The sequence below is a fragment of the Anolis sagrei genome, chromosome 5, assembly GCF_037176765.1.
Source record: "Anolis sagrei isolate rAnoSag1 chromosome 5, rAnoSag1.mat, whole genome shotgun sequence".
NCBI lineage: Eukaryota > Metazoa > Chordata > Lepidosauria > Squamata > Dactyloidae > Anolis > Anolis sagrei.
The window spans coordinates 14,232,072-14,251,730 of NC_090025.1; the positions used below are offsets into that span (position 1 = coordinate 14,232,072).

The 19,659-nt window shown below is 42.0% G+C and overlaps 1 protein-coding gene across 5 annotated transcripts in view; it reads left to right on the top strand.

The window, feature by feature from the left end:
* SEPTIN11 (septin 11) overlaps nucleotides 1-19,659 on the top strand; it is a 165,480-nt gene that overhangs the window by 54,004 nt on the left and 91,817 nt on the right. For all 5 annotated transcript variants that reach the window (XM_060779361.2, XM_067468568.1, XM_067468569.1 and 2 more), the window contains exon 2: nucleotides 10,216-10,330. In XM_060779361.2, coding sequence (XP_060635344.1) covers nucleotides 10,216-10,330 — 115 coding nt within the window. The remainder of the gene's footprint in view (nucleotides 1-10,215; nucleotides 10,331-19,659) is intronic.

Here is a 19,659-nt window from a genome sequence, read left to right on the forward strand (position 1 = left end):
GTTGTAGTTGCAGGGATTTATAGTTCACCTACAATCAAAGAGCATTTGAACCCCGATGATAGAATTGGGCCAAACTTCCCATATGGCCCCCACGGCCAACAGAAAATACTGTGTTTTCTGATGGTCTATGACGGCCTCTCTGACACCCCCTCGTGACTCTTCAGGGCTCCCAACCCGCAGGTTGAGAAACTATACTTTAAGGGGACTCAGTATAGATGTCTAGCTTTACAAGATGTTTACCTTCCTATGCCAAAGAGTGCTGATGATTCACCAAACTACAAGTGAAAGGATTCCCTAGCATTAACTCATTGCAATTAAAGTGGTCTCAAACTGCATTAATTCTACAGTATGGGCACATACTAATTCTCCTTGTCATATAAATGTTATGCAAAATGATTGTATAACTGTAGGTATTTTGTCCTTGCATGGTTCTGGCATTATGGGTTCAGGATGCTGGTATGCAAAAGCAGGTGTGTAACATTGCAGAGTGAATGCAAACAGTTTGTGTGTATTCATGCCTCATGTTTCCTTTTAAGTTTTCATACAGAATCACAGGTGTGAATAGTTCTTCTGCATTTTGCAAAAATTAAAAGCTCTAACACAGCCTTCCAAAACTAAGCACACTTCTTTGAGTTCAGACACATGGTAGGAGAAGTGTTTCCATGAGTTCCGCATTGTAGAACCTCTGCTTCATTTCCCACGACTGTGGTTGGCTCCCAACATTGCCATCAGCGAGTAAAGTATTGTAACAGGTTTTCTTTAAGCTAAGTGTCTTAAGGAAAGGAATAAGCTTGCAACTTTAAGATATGCCTGGCAGGACGAAACTGCGGAGGAAGAATGGTTTCTTTGGAGAGGAGGGAAGAATTTAAATCAAATCAAGAGCTCACTCTGTTAGTTCTTCTCATTGTTGCTCCCTGTCTGGCTTCGTAAACTTTTGTCTATGTGGCATCTTTTAAAATTAGTACAAGCTGGAATGGGAGCCAGGAAAAGCAGTGTAGTTTGACAAATATATAAATAGAGCGTACAGATCTTTGGGAATTTTGGAGAATGGAAGCAAGAGCGTGTATCATATCCTTGAAATTATAGTATGAACCTGATATCCTTGGGAACAATACCAACAGTTTGATAAAATGATCACCATAACTCTGAGATATATATTCTAAAACTTTGACTGGATACGCAAAACCATAAGTTATAGTGAAACCTATGGAAGAAATCACCTTGTGGAAGGATACTAGGAATTGTCCAGAGAAGATATTTTCTAGGATATCTTGGCATTTTCTAGGCCATCCAGGCGTATAAAGATAAAGGTAAATGTTTTCCCTTGATGTTAAGTCTAGTCGTGTCCAACTCTGGGGGTTAGTGCTCATCTCCATTTCTAAGCCGAAGAGCTGGCGTTGTCCGTAGATGCCTCCTAGGTCACGTGGCCTGCATGACTACATAGAGTGCTGTTTCCTTCCTGCCAAAGTGGTATCTATTGATCTACTCACATTTGTATGTTTTCGAACTGCTAGGTTGGCAGAAGCTGGGGCTAACAATTGGAGCTCACCTCATCCCGCAGATTTGAACCGCTGACCTTCCAGTCAGCAAGTTCTACAGCCTAGCGGTGTAACCTGTTGTGCCACAGCAGCCCAATATCCAGGCATATATCTAATGGAAATTGTCTATAGAGTTGCACTGGAGGACATAGTAATGCCTAGGAATATGTCTTCTTTGGGCATTTTCTAGTCTTCCAGCACAATTCTAGGGTATTCTATAAGGTGGTTTGTTCAGTAAGCTGCCTTATTAATTGCAGTTTCACATATCCATTAAAATCTTAGAACATATACCCCACTTTGTCAAACGGCTGGTATTGATCCCGCATATAAAGGCATTTAATTATGCAGATGATACAGCGATCGTGCTGTACATCTGAATGGACACGCTACTTGTCCTGTAGGAGAAAGCTCTTCCTCTTTTTATGTCTCATCAATCCTCTTTTTGATTTTGCCTCCATCTATGGCTGCTGCTTTCCTCTCTTGGTACTATCAGCCATGTTCATGCTGAATAGGTATTTTAGATATAAGAAATGGAACTCACATCTATATAAATAAAATGTAATGTTCGTTTGTGGGATTAACATAATTCAAAAACCCCTGGATGAATTGACACCAAATTTGGACACAATACACCTATCAGGCCAATGAGTGACCATCACTCATAAAAACACTGGAAAACACAGCAGAAGGGACTTAAAACCCCCAAAAATATATACATTATAACGCATGCACAAAACCACATATATACACATAAACACACACACATATATATACACACACACATACACACACACATATACACAGACTGGGCCACAGCAAAAAAATAAAAGAAATAAGAAATAAAAAATATATTACAGCGCATGTGCATAACCACATATATACACATGTACATATATATATACACACACACAAACAACACATATACACAGACTGGGTCACAGCTTTTTTTTTAAAAATTTTTTTAATTCTTTTAATTTTATTATTACTATTGTATAATACATAGAAACATTCCATCTTTGAAAATAACATTCAAAATTACTATTGTATAATACATAGAAACATTCCATCTTTGAAAATAACATTCAAAATACCAGTTTTTTCCCCAATCCCGCCACCAGCACACCCCCCCCCCCCCCGGGAACAAATAGATACTTTAGCTGTGTTTATTACAATTGTTCAATCATGAGAATAGTTTTGTTCAACACCGTATATTTATCTTTCCCCTTTATTCTATATATGAGACCCTTCCATTTTGCTTTCCATGTCTTTTTGCTTTGACCCGTCATATAGTAACTTTTCCTTTCGCTAATATAATCTTGAAGAAGGTAATCTGCTAAATATTTGTACCAGGTTTTTGTATCCCATTTCTTGTGGTCTTTCCAGACCAGGGCCACTGAGGCTTTAATTCCCTCTATCATATGTTTTATTATTTCCTCACTTTCCTTATATTCCTCTTTATTTTCGAATTTCTGAGTGAAAAATTGGGCCTTATTCCATTCTATCTTGATCCCTAATAGCTCCTCCATTTCTTTCCTGATTATTTCTTGGAACTTTTGGATTTTTTCACATTCCCACCACATGTGGGCATATGTTCCTATTTTACCACAGTTGTGCCAACATAATTTTGGGCACGTTTTTGTGATATGCGCCAGTTGCACAGGAGTTCTGTACCATTTTGTCAATATTTTTCAATAAAATAAAACACCTAAAGATTAAAGACTGGGTCACAGCAACGTGTGGCAGGGGACAGCTAGTCTATATAAATAAAAATGTAATGTTCATTTGTGGGATTAACATAACTCAAAAACCACTGGGCAAATTGACACCAAATTTGGACATAATACACCTATCAGGCCAACAAGTGACCATCACTCATAAAAACACAACAGAAGAGACGTAAAAAGCCAAAAACTAAAAAATACATTACAATGCATCTGCAAAACCACATATATACACATATACACAAATATACATACACATATACACACACAAAACACATACACACAGACTGGGCCACAGCAATGCGTGGCAGGGGACGGCTAGTTAGATATATACAGGCATATTTAAGTTCACAAAGTAGATATGAAAATACAGTCCGTAGGGCCATTACTTCTGTAACAGAAAAATTAGTACTAGAGATAGAAACCTAGCAATTCAGCACCAAAATCCATACAGGGATTTTTTTTTCTTTGCCAGTCTTCAATATTTCTAACTTCCATTTTGTAGCCATTTTTATAGATCTGTGCTTTTCAAAATATGTTGGGGGAAGAGGAATGATTTCTCTCTCTCTTGAGGTTCATACATTCCCAGAAAGGGATTGGAAGCAGATGTGTTTGTTCTTTCCAGGCACACAAAAGAACGATAGTGCCAGGTAGAATCAAATCCCATTCTCTCACAACTTAAGTTGGCAGTGACTTGTTTGCTGAAAATGCATTGGTGCAAGCCCCATCCTCTCCCAAGGCCAATGCTGTAAAAATATCCAGCTAGACAGAGGGCAAGGAGGGAAGCATTGCTGGGCAGGCATAGCAAGCCTTCTTTCTCAGAGGTGTTATTAACTGAGATACACCTCAGTTGCACCTTTTTAAAAAGAGGCGGGCTTCCCTGTGCAAGAAGTCTTGCTAAGCCTTCTAACTAGCAACTCTTATTCTGGATTGTTGTAGGTCTTTCGGGCTGCTTGGCCATGTTCTAGAACCATTCTCTCCTGATGTTTCACCTGCATCTATAGCAGGCATCCTGAGAAGTTGTGAAGTCAACAGATCTCACAACCTCTGAGGATGCCTGCCATAGATGCAGACAAAACATCAGGAGAGAATGCTTCTGGAACATGGCCATATAGCCTGAAAAACCTACAACAACCCCAGTGCTTCCGGCCATGAAAGCCTTCGACAGTACAACACTTGTTCTTTTGTATATGTTTTAACCCGTTTAGCATGACACTCTTGAGTTCCTTGACTGTGGAACCAGAATCTTCAGATTCTGGAAATTGATAAGCATTCCATCACTTTCAAGAATGGATAACAATGGCAGCAACAACAGTCTAATTGGCTGTCTAATTTGAATTAAAATAGAAGATTGTAGATGCCGGGGGGGGGGGGGGGTAAAGGAAGTTTCTTAAGGAAGAGGAATTGACAAGGACAATCTTGTGGTCATGGCTGGCAAATATTGATGACATACTGAGTCCCAAATAGCCATTTGTCAACACATCAACCATGAATTAGAATTTCCTCCAGGCAAGAGTTTGGTTGCGGTTGTTTTTTTTTTTATGGCAAGCTGTCAGTTATACTGTGGATGACTAATATAAGTGGTAGAGAAATGTTTATGGGTTAACAATTTGTGCAGATGTATTAGCAAGGCTGATGTCAGAAAGTATTCTTGGCTCATTTCAATAAGTTTCAATGGAATTAGGAGACCAGTGAAACATTAATAGAAATTACTAGTGTTTACTGTATACCCACTGTTACTCAGATACGCATTTTCTTTGTGGGTCCTTCTTCAATTTCCCATATATGCCTTCTCTCTTCTTCCTTCTTTCCTCCCTCCCTCCCTCCCTTCTTGCCTTTTCATTCTTCCTCCCTTCTTCTCTCCTTCCTTCTTCCCTTTTTTTCCATTCTTCATTTTCTCCTTCCTTCCTTCCTTCCTTCCTTCCTTCCATCCATCCCTCTTCACTTCTTCTCTCATTCCCACCTTTCTTCCTTCCTTCTTCTCTCCTTTCTCCCTTCCTTCTTCCCTTTTTCCATTCCTCTTTCTTTTCTCCTCCCTTCCTCCCTTCTTCTTTCCTTCCTTCATTCCTACCTTCCTTCCTTCTTTCCTTCTTCCCTTGTTTCCTTCCTTCCTTTTTCCATTTTTCCTTCCTTCCTTCTTCTCTCCTTTCTCCCTTCCTTCTTCCCTTTTTTCCATTCCTCTTTCTTTTCTCCTCCCTTCCTCCCTTCTTCTTTCCTTCCTTCATTCCTACCTTCCTTCCTTCTTTCCTTCTTCCCTTGTTTCCTTCCTTCCTTTTTCCATTTTTCCTTGCTTGCTTCCTTCCTTCTTCTCTCCTTTCTCCCTTCCTTCTTCCCTTTTTTCAATTCCTCTTTCTTTTCTCTTTTCTTCCTCCCTTCTTCTTTCCTTCCTTCTTTCCTTCTTCCCTTGTTTCCTTCCTTCCTTCTTCCGTTTTTCCTTCCTTCCTTCCTTTCTTCCTTCCTTCCTTCTTCTCTCCTTTCTCCCCTCCTTCTTCCCTTTTTTCCATTCCTCTTTCTTTTCTCCTTCCTTCCTCCCTTCTTCCTTCCTTCCTTCCTTCCTTCTTCCCTTGTTTCCATTCTTCTTTTCTTCCTTCCCTCCTTCCTCCCTCCCTTATTTCTATTCTTCCTTCCTTCCAAGTGGCTGAGAGGGAAAAGGAAAGGGCCAGAGGCTTGTAGAATTGTTTGAGTTGAAGTCCAAAACAACCAGAGGACCCAAGTTTGCCCAGGCCTGGTGTATACACTGTAGCTAAATTACTGAGAATAGACCTGGCGTCTGTCACTTAGGGAAAAAATACACATAAGTAGAGCTGGATCTATGATTAAAACAAATTGGTCCTTTGTGCCAATATTGGAAATACGTTTTTGCCTGTTACTTCCCATAGAAGGGGAATCCTCCCTCTCCTCTGAGCCGGAGGGATCCCGTGTCCTTCCCTTATCCTTCAGGGCTGCAGAAGGATGGAAGATAACTTAGGGCACAGTTGTGCCGCTTCGTTTTATTAGCTCCGGTTAGCACAGCTTGGCTTGGTTTAAAAATAGCAGCTCACAATGTTGATAGTAATTCCAGAAGTGGCTGCCAGTCACATGGCAAACTCTCCTTCTGTACAGTTTGGATGGTTGCGAGGGAAACCGTTATTCCCGGAGCCTCTCTGCGTCCATTCTGTGTTGTTTCTGTTGCATTAAAAAAGAGAGAAATTCTTGTTTGAAATGTGAGCATATATCCATGGCATGGAATAGGAGAAACATACACCTTCTCTCTCTTTTCTTTTTTTCTCTTCTTCCCTTGCTTTCCCTCATAAACCTCCCCTTTTTCTTTCTTTCTTTGCTAGCTTGGGTACCCAGCATTGCCCAAGTTATTGTCGAAGGCTTTCATGGCCGGAATCACTGGGTTGTTGTAGGTTTTTTCGGACTATATGGCCATGGTCTAGAGGCATTCTCTCCTGACGTTTCGCCTGCATCTATGGCAAGCATCCTCAGAGGTAGTGACCTCCCTACCTCTGAGGATGCTTGCCATAGATGCAGGCGAAACGTCAGGAGAGAATGCCTCTAGACCATGGCCATTTAGCTCGAAAAAACCTACAACAACCCATTGCCCAAGTTATTTGAAAAGGTCGTTTTTAATAGTACAAAAATAATGTTGTGCGTGAACTACAACTCACATCAGGCCAGGTTAACCTCAAAAAATTCCATTAGTAGTTCTTCGTGTTTGGGCAAGTTTGCTCTAGATGCATCATCAGTGGGGCTCAGTGTGCTCTCTGGCTGTAGGGTAAACTACAATTCCCACTATGGTGAGTCAGTCGCCTCAAACCCCTCCAGCAGGTTGATTTAGTCATGGGGGTTCTGTGTGTCAAATTTGGTCCCAGTCCATCATTGGTGGAAGGCACAGTTTCTCTGGTTATGGGTGAACTACAACTCCCAGAAAGGAAGGACAGTTCCCACCAAACCCCTCCAGTAGTCAAATGTTGGCATATCAGGTATGTGTGCCAAGTTTGGTCCATATCAATCGGTGTTTGGGTTCACAATTCTCTTTCTGGGTGTAGGTGAACTACAGCTCTCCCAAATCAAGATGAATTTCCCCCCAAAGACCTCCAGTATTTTTTGCTGGTTGTGGGGGCTCTGTGTGCCAAGTTTGGTCCAATTCCATCTTTGTTGGACTTTAGAGTGCTCATTGATTGCAGGTGAACTATAAATCCCAGTACCTACATCACCAAAATGTCCAGGACAATTCAGCTCAAAACCCACCAGTATTCAAATATTGGGTATGAGTGCTAAATTTGGTCCAGATCCATCGTTGTTTGGGTTCACAATGCTCTCTGGAAGTGGGTGAACTGCAACTCCCCCAAATCAAGGTGAATTTTCCCCAAAGCCCTCCAGTATTTTTTGTTGGCCATGGGGGGGGGGGGGGGTTCTGTGTGCCAAATGTGGTAAGGGGCACAGTGCTCTGTCTTGATGCATGTTGAACTACATGTTGAGTCAGGCCCCCAAACCCCTCCAGTATGTCCAGTTGCTGATAAATACTACTGTTTGCTGTGCGCCTTAAAGTAGGAAAGGGTTATGGAAGAAGCAGTGGGCGGGATTATGCAAATTCCACACCAATGGAGAGAATCAGAAAGACTGAGATCAGTGTGGTGGAGGAAACACAAAATCTAGGATGAAATTGTCCCCATATGAAAGCCTTCACTTGGGTGGTAGGCAGTATTGTGTTTGTGGAGGACACTGGCAGGGCTCTTGGACATATTTATGGCACTCACTATAACCTGTAATGTCTTGGAGGGAGGGCCATTGGTGTCTCCTGATTAGTGGGAGCAATAGCTGTTTGTGCAGGCAGGAGCCTGTCTGCATCCCAGCCACATGCACACATAGATATTTTCACTTTTATTATGTGCATAGATATTATTTATTTATTTATTTATTTACGTACGTTACTTTTATCCTGCCCATTTCAGCCCAAAGGCGACTCAGGGCGGCATACAAATCGGCAAGAATTAGATGCCATATATAAATACATGCATCAATTAAAAGCAAAAAAAGATCATAAAACATTTTAAAACCATAGAAGCAATCTATATAAATAAAAATGTAATGTTCGTTTGTGGGATTAACAGAACACAAAAACCACTGGGGGAATTGACACCAAATTTGGACACAATACACCTAACAACCCAATGTATGTCCTTCACTCATAAAAACACTGAAAAACACAGCAGAAGGGACTTAAAAAGCCCCCAAAAGCTGAATGACAATACAGAAAAAAGGAAGAAAGAAGGAGGGAAGGGGAGAAAAAAAAGGGGGAGGGAAAGAAAGAAAGAAGGAAAGGGAGAAGGAAGCAAAGAGAGAAAGAAGGAAGGAGAGAAAAGTGAGGGAAAGAAAAAGGGGGAAGGAAGGAAAGTTAGAGAAGGAAAGAAAAAAGGGAAAGAAGGAAGGAAAAAGGGAGCGAAGGAAGGGGGAAGATGTAGCGAATGAGGGAGGGAAGGAAAGAAGGAAAGAGAAGGAAGAAAAGAGAGACAGCAGAAGAGAAAGAAAAAAGGGAAAGGAAGGAAAGAGATAGAGAAGGAAGGAAGAAGAGAAAGAAAGACAGGAAGGAAGGAAAGAGGGAGTGAAGGAAGGAGGTAAAGAAGGAGAGAAAGAGGGAAGGTTGACCACAGCAACATGTGGCAGGCACAGCTAGTAAAAGCAATAAAAATTATAAAACTATGTCTTCCTGTTCAATTCCTCAACCGTTTCCATCGTCTTAGCCGATCCTTGTTCATATTCCAATTTGAGTCTATCTGGTCATGCTGAAGTTCCAAACGCATGCCCAAAGAGCCAGGTTTTCACTCTTTTCCAAAAAGTCAGGAGGGAGGGGGGGTGATCTAACATCCCTAGGCAGCGAGTTCCACAGCCGAGGGGCCACCACAGAGAAGGCCCTGTCTCTTGTCCCCACCAGATGCGCCTGAGAGGCAGGTGGGATCAAGAGCAGGGCCTACTCAGACAATCTCAACTTCCTAGAAGGTTCATGGGGAGAGATGCATTTGGATAGATAAGCTGGGCCGGAACCATTTAGGGCTTTGTAGACTAAAGCCAGCATTGTGCCCGGTAGCAAACAGTGGAGCTGGTGCAACAGTGGAGTTGTATGCTCACTGAATGCAGCTCCCGTTAGCAACCTGGCTGCCGCACGCTGGACCATTTGAAGCTTCTGAGCAGTTTTCAAGGGCAACCCCACGTAGAGCGCATTGCAGTAGTCTATATGGGATGTAACCAGAGTGTGGACCACCGTGGCCAAGTCAGACTTCCCAAGGTACAGGTGCAGCTGGCACACTAGCTTTAACTGTGCAAATGCTCCCCTGGTCACCGCTGAAACCTGGGGTTCCAGGCTCAGCGATGAATCCAGGATCACACCCAAGCTGCGAACCTGCATCTTCAGGTGGAGTGCAACCCCATCCAACACAGGCTGTAACCCTATTCCCTGTTCGGCCTTGCAACTGACCAGGCGTATATCTGTCTTATCTAGCTAGATTGGATAATGAAGGATCTGTGTGCCAAATTTGGTTCAGATCCATCAAGCCATGTAGGAGCCTTTGTGGTACCAACCAACCAACCAACCAACCTAGATTGACACCTATATATAAACTTGATACATTTTCTATAGAAAGCTAGATTTTTTTTCTCCCTCTGAACTGTCATCTATCCCTGTACAAATTGCCGAACCATTAAGTGTGCCTCCATTATATAATCATTGAATGTGCCTGTACTTATACGCAAGCATATTTCATCCAGTTAACAAAGCCCCTGACAAAGGCACTCCTTTGTACAAAGCCTTGCAAAGGAACATATCTGCCTCGTATACCTGTGTTTGGAAAAGAGTGCCATTCATGTCAATATGTGTGGGTGGGAGGGGTGCACGTGGATGTTTTCTTCTGCATAGAAGTAAGATGGAGATGGACTCTGTTAATGTTTCCCAACCTTTTTCTTTGGCATTTCAGAACGATGATCTCCGGAACCTGTCCCTTTCAGGCCACGTTGGTTTCGACAGTCTCCCCGATCAGTTGGTCAACAAGTCAACCTCGCAGGGCTTCTGCTTCAACATCCTTTGTGTTGGTAAGTGATGCTAACCAGACTCCGAACAAAGAGGCTTCCTGCGCTCGTTCCGGATGCAGCCTGCTGAGTTAGTGATGTCGGGTTGCCTCCCCCGCTTCGTGTTCTCAAGTGTAAGACAGGAAGCATCAATGGGAATATTTGAAGAGAACATACTCGAGTGGCTGTGCTGACAACAAAATTTAGCAAGCCTCCTACCCTACATTTTAACATTTCAGACTTCAAAACTGATGAGAGGGACTATGCCAGTTTTGAAATTTTAGGGCACAAACCTTCATGCCGTTTCTTTTTTTCTCCTGTGTCAGATGTGCCTTGAGAAACTGCAAGTTGCTTCAGGTGTGAGAGAATTGGCCATCTGCAAGGACATTGCCCAGGATGTTTTATCATCCTGTGGGAGGCTTCTCTCATGTCCCTGCATGGGAAGCTGGAGGTGACAGATGGGAGCTCACCCTGCTCCCCAGATTTGAACCTCCGACCTTTTGGTCAGCAGTCCTGCCAACACAAGGGTTTAACCCTCGTATCACTGGGGGCTACTCATGCTGTTTTATATCCAGTATTAGAACTTTAGGGGGGGAAAAGTTAATATTGAGATAGCAATTACTTAATTTCTACCTCTGTGTGTTCAAGACTATAGGAAGGCATCCTTATTATACTACCTAGCAACCTACTTTTTAAAAAGGTTATTGTGCCAAAATCTAGTATGCAGTTACACTGTGGAATTAGAGCAGTTTGATACCACTTTTTAACTGCTATGTTCCATTTCTGTGGAAGCACAATCTTTAGCCTACTTTGCCAAATAGTACTGGTGCCACAGTGAACTATAACTCCCATGAATTCCATAGCACTGATCCATGACATTGAAAGTGGCATCAAACTGGATTAATTCTGCATTGTAGTTGCGCTCATATTATTTTGCATAATGTAGATTTCACCTCTGTTGCCTTTGACTGAGGGATTTAAAGGCTCCTTGCCATCTATATAATAATCTATATCAGATTGGAAGTTCCTTCTATCTGTCACCATTTTGGTTTCCTCAGCTTCCAACTCAAACAGTGTGGTCCAAACAGGGAGAATTTGTATAAACACTTCAGTTAGGATTTTTTGAAAATTCTGGAATATCAGTTATTTAAAGCTGCAAGTCGCTTCTGATGTGAGAGAATCGGCCGTCTACAAAGTCGTTGCCCAGGGGTCGCCTGGATGTGTTATGATCCTGTGGGGAGGCTTCTCTCATGTCAACCTGGGGATCACAACTAGACACAGTGAAGACATCTGCCCTTGCGCTATGCTACTCTGCTGCTGAATACGCATGCCCAGTCTGGAACACATCTCACCACATTAAAATAGTGGTTGTGGCTCTTAATGAGACATGCTGCTTTATCATATGGTGTCTACGCCTCACACCACTGGAGAAATCATACTATTTAGACCATATTGCACCACCTGACACCCGTCAGGAAGTAGCAGCCAGGAATGAAAGGACCAAGGCAGTGACATCTCCAGCCCATGCCCTGTTCGGATATCAGCCTGCACACCAAAGCCTTAAATCAAGAAATAGCTTTTGAAGATCTATAAAGATACTCACAGGAACACCTCTGCAAGTGAGAGTTGAAAAATGGCAGGCTAAAACCTGGAACCTCAAGCCATGGCTGATACCAAATGAGAGACTCCTTCCTGGGTGACTTGGAAGGCACTGAACAGACTGTGCTCTGTCACCACAAGATGAAGAGACAACTTTAAAATATGGGTCCAAGTGGAGTCCTAGACATATGAGTGTGGAGAAGAGCAAACCACAGACCACCTATTACAATGCATTCCGAACCCTGTCACATGCACCAGAGGCACTTCCAAGTGGTCAACTATTGGTCAAAGACATTTAGTATAATTCCAAGTTTGTAACCTTGTTTGTGGTTTTAAATACATTATAACTGTACCTTCAATTCATTTCTGACGTGATGAATAAGTTATTTAATATGGGAGAATAAGCAGGCTGCATTGTTCTTCTGTTGCTCTGAAGCCCTTCCTCCCCCCTCCCCCCCTTTAAATAATATATAGCATCACTCTATGGATTTCCGATCAGGATGAGATGCCTTTGAATTAGATGGGGATTACTCTCTGTGTTGGGGTTTGCAGCCTTATTCTGTTGGATTTTTTTAAATGGGAATGGACACTGCTTCCCAAAACCTCTTCCACAACTTCTTCAGCAGCCTCTTTGTCTTCGGAGATTCAATCAAACATTCATTACTGCGGGCATAAGGTCTAGAACAGTGATTCCAACCTTTTTTTGACTGGAGATTGACTAGGGACTACTCTCCAACGTTAGTACCCAAAAGGATTATGAATCACTTTTTGGTCAACTTTAGATTCAGTTTGGTTATTTGGAGTGTTGATTCAGAAGATTGCATTGGATAGACCACATCAGCTCTAGTTTCTGATACAGAACCTATCCCATCCAGTAGTCGCCATCTGCTCGCTCACAGAAAACCATATTTAATAATCTAGAGCTGTTGTGGTAGTAGTAATCTTTTGTTGGTAGTCATCTCTTCCTCTCCTGACCTCCCCATTGCCTTGGCACTATAAGAGGGTTTTTGCAATGTTTGCGGCAATGTTGCTCTCATTGCCGCATGGTTTCCGAGTGTAGTAATGGCACGGCCATGGACCATATTTTCATCCTTGTGGACCACTGATGGTCCAGTGACCACAGGTTGGAAACTACTGGTCTAGAAACTTGCTTTATTAAATAGAAATAAAAGAGCATGCTCAGAAAGCCACTGGACTTACTTTCATGATTTGTACTACATATTCTCCATGAACTGCTTGGGATTGTGACATTTATACTGCTTTGCATTTGAGACTCCAGAATAAACTGGCGTCCAAATTCATCTGGAGCCTTTGAGCAGAATTTATCTCTGGAATGCAGAAAGACCTCTGCCTCTCCTCCGACTTCCCTTGAGGATGAGTCTATCCATATCCATCAATTTATTTGTTTAAGGGATGTAATGAAACTACAGAAAGCAGTGGGACAAAGTGCATTGACCTTAAAAGCAGTCTTTCCTGAGACCCCTCCTTTTTTATTCTGAAAGGCATTTTGTGCGCAAGCAAAAATGAAACGAGCGAACTCTGAACTTAGCTTGGCAGGGCTGGGCGATTCCCATTGCTGCCTGTTTATATGAAATCGGGGTTTGTTTTTACAGTGAAACTTTAGTACCAATTTCATTGGCTAACCTTTTCCGAAAGAGAAAACATTGACTGGGGTTTTGTTGCACTTTTAAAAACCCCATACAGCCTGCAGAGTGCGGCTTCTGGTTCATTGACATCCGCAGCTGAGTTACAAATATTGTTTATCTGTGGGTTCTCTAGAAGTATGACAAAAGGGGGTTTGGGCCAGCGTTCCTGCTGAAATATATTATTTTCTTGGGACTAGGAGGGAATCACAGTAGGAAACTTTTGGATGTACTGACCAAGGGACTATAGAGACAAACTGTAGTAGAGTATACTATTTATCTCTTGATATTGATACTACTAACTTTGATGTATGTCCAGCTATGTAATAAGTGGTAAGGGGATAGTCCTTTGACAGATCCTTGGCAGTAAAAAGCCTTGTTTTGGCTCTTCAATGCCTTAATGTTACGAGCAGGCAACATGTGGTCCACAGGTTAACATGATCCCCTTTCTGATTGTGTTATTAAAAAGTGAAGAATGACACCGTATTAAGTTTGGTTCTTCTTTAATGCAAGTTGTCTGGTCCCCATCTGCACTGTAGAATGCATTATTTATTATTATTTACAGTATTATATTCCACCCTTCTCACCCCGCAGGGGACTCAGAGCGGATTACAATGCACATATAAATGGCAAACATTCAATGCCAGTTAGACATACAACATATATAGACAGAGGCAATTTTAACATTCCAGCTGTGCCCAAGCTTTTTCTGGCTTCATGAGGATATGCTAGATTCCAGCTCGATTCCAGCCACAGGGGGAGCTGTGCTTCACTGTCCATTGTGACACCGAGTCCTTTGATGGAGTACTTCCTCATTCTTCCGCTGCTGGAAGGTTTTATGGCATCATAAATTCATTAAATTATCCTCTGTGCATAAGTAGTATCCTTCTATGTCCCACCTCGGAGTTTAAGATCTTCTGGGGAGGCCCTGCTCTCGGCCCCACCTTTATCACAAGTGAGACTGGTGGGGATGAGGGACAGGGCCTTCTCGGTGGTGGCCCCTCGCCTGTGGAATGCACTCCCTGGGGAAATTAGGTCATCAACATCCCTCCTCTCTTTCAGAAGGAAGTTAAAAACCTGGATATGGGGCGAGGCCTTTGGGTAAGCTGGCAGATGGATAAAAGACAATGATGACCAGAGTAGGAAAGGACAATGACAATGCTGGATGGATTATGGATTTATGAATTGGCGAACGTTGACCACAAGATCATTTTATTGCTGCTATTGTATTAATTTGATTGTTTTAACTAGTTGTCGTTATATTGTATTTTGTATATTGTATTAAGTGAACTGTTGGGCATCGAATTGTGCCTTTTGTAAGCCGCCCTGAGTCCCCCCTAGGGGGTTGAGAAGGGTGGGGTAGAAATGACCGAAATAAATAAATAAATAAATAGTACCTAAATTTCCTACTTGACAAATGCAACTGTCTTTCGGGCTGCATAGGTCGACAGCAAGCTAGACGAATGGTTGGAAGCTCACTCCAACCCGGGCTGGCTTTGAACTCATGACCTCTTGGTCAGTAGTGATTTAATTTAGCTAGCTCTCAGCTAATTGTGTCACAGCCGGGTCCACTGAATGCAGTCTGACACCACTTTCAACTGCTATGGCTAAATGCTATGGGATCATGGGATTTGTATTTTGGTGAAGCACCAGCACTTCTTGGCAAAGAAGGCTAATGTTCAATTACAATTTCAGTCATTCCATAGCATTAGCCATGGCAGTCAAAGTGGTGTCAAACTGCATTCATTCTCCAGTGTAGATGTACCCATGCTGCATTCTTAAAATGCGACCGGAAAGGCTTTTCTGAAATCGTAACTGTACATTTCAGCAGTTCCAATAAGAAGGCCAGTGGTGTGGATTGCATTGAGTCTGGGTCTAAAATTAGTCCTGATCCCACCTAAAATTGTTCACCCATTTTGCCATTCAAAGCAATCTAAGCATCAAAATGAGTGAGAGAGAAGGGAAATGCATATTCCTCAATCCAGCATATAAGTATCCCATTACAGTGAACTCATATTCAAGATGGTTAATGAAACCAAGCCAAGCCCACCCCTGCCTTAAAGGGTCTCAGACTTCAGTGCTGGGAAGCACCCTGGAGAGTTACAGACAGAAATGCGCCAGGACTGCTCATTGCCTCCAAAAATAAACTATGGATAACAATGTTGGGGAGTCCGCATGGTATAGTATTTAGCCTAGGTTCAACTCCTTACTAATCCATGAAAACGCACCAGATGACCCTGAACAAGTCACACTCTCTCAGGTCTGACTTACAAGAAGCACTGGTGGGCTATCAAACAAAAAATGGACAATAGAAAAAAAATCATATGAAAACTGACTGGCACAACCTGGGGATCACAACCAGATACAGTGAAGCAGAAAACAAGCTTGATCCCTCCTCTCTATGACTTCCTCTCACATATTTATACATGGCTATCATATCTCCTCTCAGCCTTCTCTTCTTCAGGCTAAACATGCCCAGCTCCTTAAGCCGCTCCTCATAGGGCTTGTTCTCCAGACCTTTTATCATTTTAGTCGCCCTCCTCTGGACACATTCCAGCTTGTCAATATTTCTCTTGAATTGTGGTGCCCAGAATTGGACACAATATTCCAGGTGTAGTCTAACCAAAGCGGAATAGAGGGGTAGTATTACTTCCCTAGATCTAGACACTATGCTCCTATTGATGCAGGCTAAAATCCCATTGGCTTTTTTTTTTTTTTTTTTTTGCCGCCACATCACATTGTTGGCTCATGTTTAACTTGTCCACAAAGACTCCAAGATCTTTTTCACATGTACTTCTCTCGAGCCAGGCATTGTCCCCCATTTTGTATCTTTGCATTTCGTTTTTTCTGCCTAAGTGGAGTATCTTGCATTTGTCCCTATTGAACTTCATTTTGTTAGCTTTGGCCCATCTCTCTATCTTCTATCATCCAGGGAATAACATTTGAGAAACATTGCTGTAGTAATGTGTTGGGTTTTCTTAATTAGTTTGTGTATATCTGTTTTTATGTGGTTTTACCTGTGACTCTTAATCTTGTGAGTTGCTTTGAGTCCCAGTCTTGAGAAAACTGCAGTACATAAGGCATTGATATTGGTATGCTATCCCAGTATTTACATTCAGATGTTAGGATTGCTGTAGGAAGAATGAGTTGAAAGAGGCTGTTTCCAATTTTTAGACATGGGATATAAGGTTAAAAAGAGTGACTCTTAGCAAATCCATGATAGAAAAAGTTGATTGATCTATGGTGAAACTAAAGTACCGGGTATTACATGGTGCTTAATTTTGAGGAGAAGAAACAACACAAATATGCCAGCTTCTCTAGAACTGTTGCAATCTGGAAGCTTTGGGCGCTGATCCTTGACATCTGGAGACTCAAGTCTTGATCTGCACAAACAACAGAAGGAAGTGGTGGGATAGATAGTATCGCTCCAGGGAATAGGTATTGAATCACATGTTTGAATTCGGCCCTGTGTAAAATATTGCAAGAAAATACTCATCCCAAAAGAGGAAGGTTTTCCCTGATCTCATTCCTTGATAAAGTAGTTATTTTATATGCTATGATTTTTCCACATAAACAGTTAAAATATGTGGTTTCCCTCTATCTGAAGCCTGAAATGATACCATCTATTCAGTCATCTTAGAACTCACCCTATTTTTGTGAAGTAGAGGTTTAGTGTTTCTTATCCAGAATTCCAAAATTGGAAATACTCCAAAATCCAAACTTGTCCACGTGGGTGGCTGTGATAGTGATGCCTTTGTTTTTTGATGGTTCAGTGTACACAAACTTTGTTCCATGGACAAAATTATTACAATATTGTGTATAAATTAACCTTCAGACTATAGGTTTAAAGTGTATATGAAACATACATCGATTGCATGTACCAGCAACAAAATAAACACCCTGGATGGCCATCTGTCGAGAGTGTTTTGAATGTGATTTTCCTGCTTCTTGGCCCAGTTCTATTGTTGGTGGGGTCCAGAATGCTCTTTGATTGTAGGTGAACTATAAATCCCAGCAACTACAACTCCCAAATGTCAAGGCCTATTTTCCCCAAACTCCACTGGTGTTCACATTTGGGCATATTGAGGATTCGTGCCAAGTTTGGTCCAGATCCATCATTGTTTGAGTCCACAGTGCTCTCTGGATGTAGGTGAACTACAACTCCAAAACTCAAGGTCAATGCCCACCAAACCCTCTCAGTATTTTCTGTTGGTCATGGGAGTTCTGCGTGCCAAATTTGGTTCAATTCCATCATTGGTAGAGTTCAAAATGCTCTTTGATTATAGGTGTACTATAAATCCCAGCAACTATAATTCCCAAATGACAAAATCAATCCCCACCAACTCCACCAATATTCAAATTTGAGCATATCAGGTATTTGTGCCAAATTTGGTCCTGTGAATGAAATCCTGCATGTCAGATATTTATGTTACGATTCATAACAGTAGCAAAATTACTGTTACGAAGTAGCAATGAAAATAATGTTCTGGTTGGGGGTCACCACAACATAAAAAACTGTATTAAGGTGTCACGCCATTAGGAAGGTTGAGAACCACTGATCTAGATTATATGGCAGTGTAGAAGGAGCCCAAGTTTTAGTGTAGAGGGCAATGTCTCCACGGTAAAGCCTTGCAATGGAGGAGATGCTATAAATTATGCTCTGGTGTATCCTAACCCCATGCTTCTCCCAGGCTTCAACTCAAATGACACAGAAAGCATAGACAGTGGTTAAGGATTGTGGGAATTGAAGTCCAAAGCACACATTGAACCCTGGTGTTGTCACTACTGTCTTTTAAAGGATAGTTGAAGTAGTTGCCTGAGATTGTAGAGAGCTTCCCTCAAGGAAGGCAGAGAGTTTTGGTTGAGATGGGCTGCTGATGCTACATAAGAATCCTCCGCCTTTCGTTCTGATGTCCAAAGCTCTCATTCCCTACAGAAGACTGATTTTCCGTTTTAAGCTGCTTTAGTTAAATGAGTTTTCTGTTTACACTTAATTAAAATTCAACGTTGGTATGTTTACTTCTATCCATACGTGCAGCCAAGGAGGTTTTGCTTAAGTGTGCATAATGTTCCTAGTAGACTTTCCAAAGAACAGGTTGTGTGTGCGGTTTTTTAACATACCAATCCAGAACTAACTTGGAGCAATTGCTGGTTTCTAATTGGATATACATTTGACTGTAATTTGATTTCTAAGAGAGTTGGAAAGAGCACAGGAAAGGCATGCAAGTAGGTTTGCACCTACATTAGGAGATTCCATCTGAACATGAGGAAGAACTTCCTGACTGTGAGAGCTGTTCAGCAGTGGAACTCTCTGCCCCGGAGTGTGGTGGAGGCTCCTTCTTTGGAAGCTTTTAAACAGAGGCTGGATGGCCATCTGTCAGGGGTGATTTGAATGCAATATTCCTGCTTCTTGGCAGGGGGTTGGACTGGATGGCCCATGAGGTCTCTTCCAACTCTTTGATTCTATGATTCTATGATTATACCATTGCCTCTACTTTAACAAGTTTTGTACATTTTGATTAAATATAAAACCTTTTCAGCTTGTTTACCAAGTACAGATGTACACCATGGAAACAGTGCTTCCCCTTTGAGGAAAATGAATGTCACTCCAGCTGTGGCACAGTGCGTTAAACCCCTGTGCTGGCAGGACTGAAGACCAAAAGGTCATAGGTTCGAATCCGAGGAGAGCGTGATGAGCTCCCTCTATCAGCTCCAGCTCCCTATACGGGGACATGAGAGAAGTCTCCCACAAGGGTGGTAAAACATCAAAACATCCGGGCATCCCCTGAGCAATGTTCTTGCAGATGGCCAATACTCTCACGCCAGAAGCGACTTGCAGTTTCTCAAGTTGTTCCTGACACGACCAAAAAATGCTGTTAATTATTTCTTTACTATGTATTTGTTACAACATAAATGTAACTTAAAGCCATAGCATTAAATTAAAAAATTACAACACATATGGGGAGGTTTCAGATAAACATTGATTCCAAGTTTAATTGTGTGAATAACTTCAAAGTTTCAGATGCAAAGTAAACAATAATTTCTCAGTTCTTGTGGGTTTTTTCGGGCTATATGGCCATGTTCTAGAGGCATTTCTCCTGACGTTTCGCC